The following is a 4043-nucleotide window of genomic DNA, read 5'->3' on the forward strand; positions in this document are numbered from 1 at the left end:
TTGTTGTTTGGCGGGTCCGGGCTGGGGATTCGAACCCACCACCTTAGGTGTACATGGCTGGTGCCTTAGCCGGTTAAGCTATAGGCGCAGAGCCTTTAGCTACACATTTTAAGGAAAATACAAAGTCTCAAACAGAACCCAGCCTGTGAGGGCTAATAAAAGTCTCCAGATATATTAAAAGGCTAGATGCCAAAGCACCCACATTTCTACTATAGACCTTGCTATTCATAGAGACTTATGGGATGTGCTTGGTGTGATGAATAAAGGCTACCCAAGAAAATATAAATTTAGCTTACTTTGTGTTTTCTCTGGAAAAAAGATATGAAAAAAATCACAAATGTAATTGCCACACTTTCTCAGAGGAAAGCTAGTCATAATATAAGAGTCACTGTCACCTTTCTTGTTGGGCTGTCATTACAACCTAGTATGGAGTGTTGCAATAAGTATATGTTCAGGCAAGTATGTAACTCCTGAATTTGCTCTTAGAACAAACAAATGACAACTGGAGTGACCTTCTGTCTTTACTCCTGCTACCAATATAACTTTTTCCATGAAAGACCAAATAGTAAATATTTTAGGCTTTGTGAACCACATAAGGCTCCCACCCTAAAATGTAAAAATCCTTTTACTTCACAAGCTGCATAGAAAAAAACTGTGAGTCTGGGTGGCGCCTGTGACTCAAAGGGGTAGGGTGCCGGCCCCATATGCCGGAGGTGGTGGGTTCAAACCCAGCCCCGGCCAAAAACTGCAAAAAAAGACTGTGAGTCAGATTTTACCCAGAGGATGTGGGTTACTGATCCCAGGTATAGATATCTTTAAGACTGTTCAATAACAATGCTTTTGAGAACACAGTCCCAGTGGGTGAGTAGGAAGGCAGCATGAAGGAGAGAACAAAGACCAGTCTGCAGACAATCACTAATACTCAAACTTCATGAATGGCCATTTCGCACACCACAAGATGTACTAATATTACTATAAAAGGAATCCGAGAGTGCTATTCTCTATATTAAACCCACAGAAAATTATTTTAAAATGGCAAATTTTTAATATTTAAATGTTTATAAACACAATTTCTACATCTAGCAAAGTAATAATAGTGAGATCATTTCATCTCCAAGTTCTCTTCCAACTGAGTCTAGTCTAAAAACAATTTTTTTTACATTTTTAAAAAGTTTTTTGGCAGAGTACTTGAGAAACCTTGGTGTGTAAAAGTACACATGATAAGCTGCATACTGTGATAACCATTTTCAGTACACAGACCCTAGAAATCCTAAAGTCTCTAAAGAATTAGCCTGAACTTAAGTGAGAGATGAATTTAATAAGATGAGTTATAACTATAATATTTAAAAAGAGAAATGAAGCTTCTTTCTTTTTGGCTCATCTTCAAATTTAGAAAAGAATTAAGACTAAGTCCAACTGCATTCAATCTAGGTTCACTTTGTCACAGATCTACAACCAGGCAAACACTTGAATTAAAACCAATCCAACAAACACGACAAGGGATACTGAACTTTTGCAAAAACATTTCAAATTCACTTTCTAAATCAAGGGAAAAACCTTAATTGGTAGTTGGTATCTTTTTCCTTAACACTGTGAATTTAAGGCTAATAAAAACTGCATTGATTTGTTATTACATGCTCTTATATGAACTTAAATAAATAAGACATTATTTCCGGCAGAATATAAACCAAGGCTATTCAAGGTAGCTCATGGTCATAAGGATAGTGTCCTCCAAGCTGAGATAAAAAACAAAGCAATATTCTCAAGCCAGTGACCAAATGTGTACTCTTGTATTCTACTGATAATCAGAACATTCAAAGGGAACCTGTATAAATCAGAGATAAACGAACCTAATTCACTCATTTTAGTATTTCCATTTGTTTTGTAAGACGAATCTGCAAGAGAGACAGCAAGAGAATGATTAGAGCTGAATAGGAAATGCATCATATGGTTCTTGACCACAGGTTCCTCATCAAAACCATAACAGACCTTTACCTTTATAAAACTTAGAAGGACTGTCAACTATCCTTCAAGATAAATTAACATAATTCTTCCTTAAGGCAAATGACTGAAGACCAATAGAAACCTATGTAAAGATAAATAAGCTTCCATTTTAGTTCCTACAACAAAACATCCTTCAGGGCCAATACGCACTGAAAACAAACTAGAAGTATACTGCTCGGAATGACTTTACTATTTTCTTTCACAGTCATGAAATCAATTTAAGAGCAACAGTTTTTAAGGTGTTAGTCTAAAAGAAAGATTACTAAAGCAGGTACATTTTATAGTCCTGTACCATAAACCTCACTCTTGACACTTTTATTAGCAGTATACTAGGAAGAATAAAAAGGTCCCTGACCTTGGTTTAAAATCGCCATGTTAACAAAAAGAACCAGAGCAATGTATAAGAAACAATCTCTTACAAAAATTAGTAAGGACTTTATGTACTGATGTGGAAAGATCTCTCAACAGATGTTAAGTAAAAATAAACAAGTACAGAAAGAGTACTTATCAGGTCAAATTTGTGTTTAAAAAAGGGAGGAAAAGATAATGTATACATAACTTTCCTTAAAATTTCAAAAAAAAAAACCCTCCAGAAAAATACTTTGGAAACTGATAACATTGCTTGCTTCTGACTAAAAGGGGATGGGAAGACTTGTCAGTGTATATCTATAACAACTTTTGATTTTTGAACCATATGAATACATATACTATTCTACTTAAAAATAAAATTACATTTACAAAAAAGTTGCTAACAGACAAAACAATCTCTTACCGGATCTTGGGCTTCTTAGAGGGGGTCTACATAGGCTGCTGATAAGATCTTCTTTTACCACTAATACAGGAAGAAAAACATTAAAAAATATATAAAATATGAAACATACTACCTTTATTATGTAATCATCCCCTTATTTATTCAACATAGGTTTATCGAGCTTTTCATTATGCTGGGGAACTAGAGACAAGTTTCCCTAAGTGCTGACCTCCTATGAATTAGTGACAATATTGAACTTGAGACAAGTTTCCTGTCATGTAAAATTTATAGTTTTGATAAAGAAATTCTCAATTTTTCTCACACCATATTTGTACAAAAGGAAAGAAATACTAAATAAACCTCTTCTAAATAGCTCAATTAAGAACCAAAATCTGTACCATAGCACCAACTCAATTATCTATTCTATTTGTGACTTACCCTTGTCGTGTATTATTTATGGAGTATTTTATGGTTAACTTCCTGAGAGTTAATAAGCTCATTCCAACTATTAAACGTTGTGTGTGTTCAGGAAACACAAACTCTAACTTTAAATAAAATGTTAATGTTAGTCAGGGTTCATTTCACACTGCCTGTGGTTCAATGGCATAGGGTTAGTGGAGAAACTTAATTCTATTACATAAAATGTTAATTTTAATCTAGAAAACCACTTAAAAAGGTATGTTTTTTCAAAGAGCCTCATACAACATATTCTAAAACCCAGTATTATCTAAATTTGGATATTATGTTTTGCTTCATTCATCTCTATAAAAAGCCATTATGGGATATGTGGGGCTGCCTAAGGGAGCGAGCCCTGTGTGTGCTTCTGGTGGGCCCTTTCAGCTCTACTTATTAGCGGCATCGCTCTGCAGCTGGGAAATTCTGGCCCAGAAGCATGGTAGCCACCCTGGAGAACTACCTCAACTGAACTGTTGCTGTTATTACTTCTAATGGGAGAAAGACAGACTGTGGAACACTGAAAGGTGTTGATGGGACCATTAATTTGATTTTTGGATGCAAGCCGTGGAGGAGTATTCCACTCTTCACAGGAGTAGAGTAAGTGGTACTAGGATTGTACATCGTAAGAGGTGTCAATGTTGCAGTCATTGGAGAAATTGATGCAGAGACAGATTCTGAGCTTGATGTGGGGAATGTTTGAGCAGAACCTTTAAATCGGGGGTGTCCAACCTTTTTCCTTTTCTACTACACACTGGAAAAAATAAGTGTTGTCCTAGAATTCACAGTAAATACACAAACACAAAAACTCATCAGCAAAAAAAAAAAAAAAAAA

The 4043-nt window shown here is 35.4% G+C and overlaps 1 protein-coding gene across 1 annotated transcript in view; it reads right to left on the bottom strand.

Moving 5' to 3' along the window:
* Positions 1-4043, bottom strand: part of TOR1AIP1 (torsin 1A interacting protein 1) — a 40208-nt gene that overhangs the window by 28488 nt on the left and 7677 nt on the right. Inside the window, exon 3 of the mRNA XM_023510810.1 lies at positions 2777-2836. Coding sequence (XP_023366578.1) covers positions 2777-2836 — 60 coding nt within the window. The remainder of the gene's footprint in view (positions 1-2776; positions 2837-4043) is intronic.

The sequence above is a fragment of the Otolemur garnettii genome, unplaced genomic scaffold (genome assembly GCF_000181295.1).
Source record: "Otolemur garnettii isolate 467f Iridium unplaced genomic scaffold, OtoGar3 scaffold00016, whole genome shotgun sequence".
Lineage (NCBI taxonomy): Eukaryota > Metazoa > Chordata > Mammalia > Primates > Galagidae > Otolemur > Otolemur garnettii.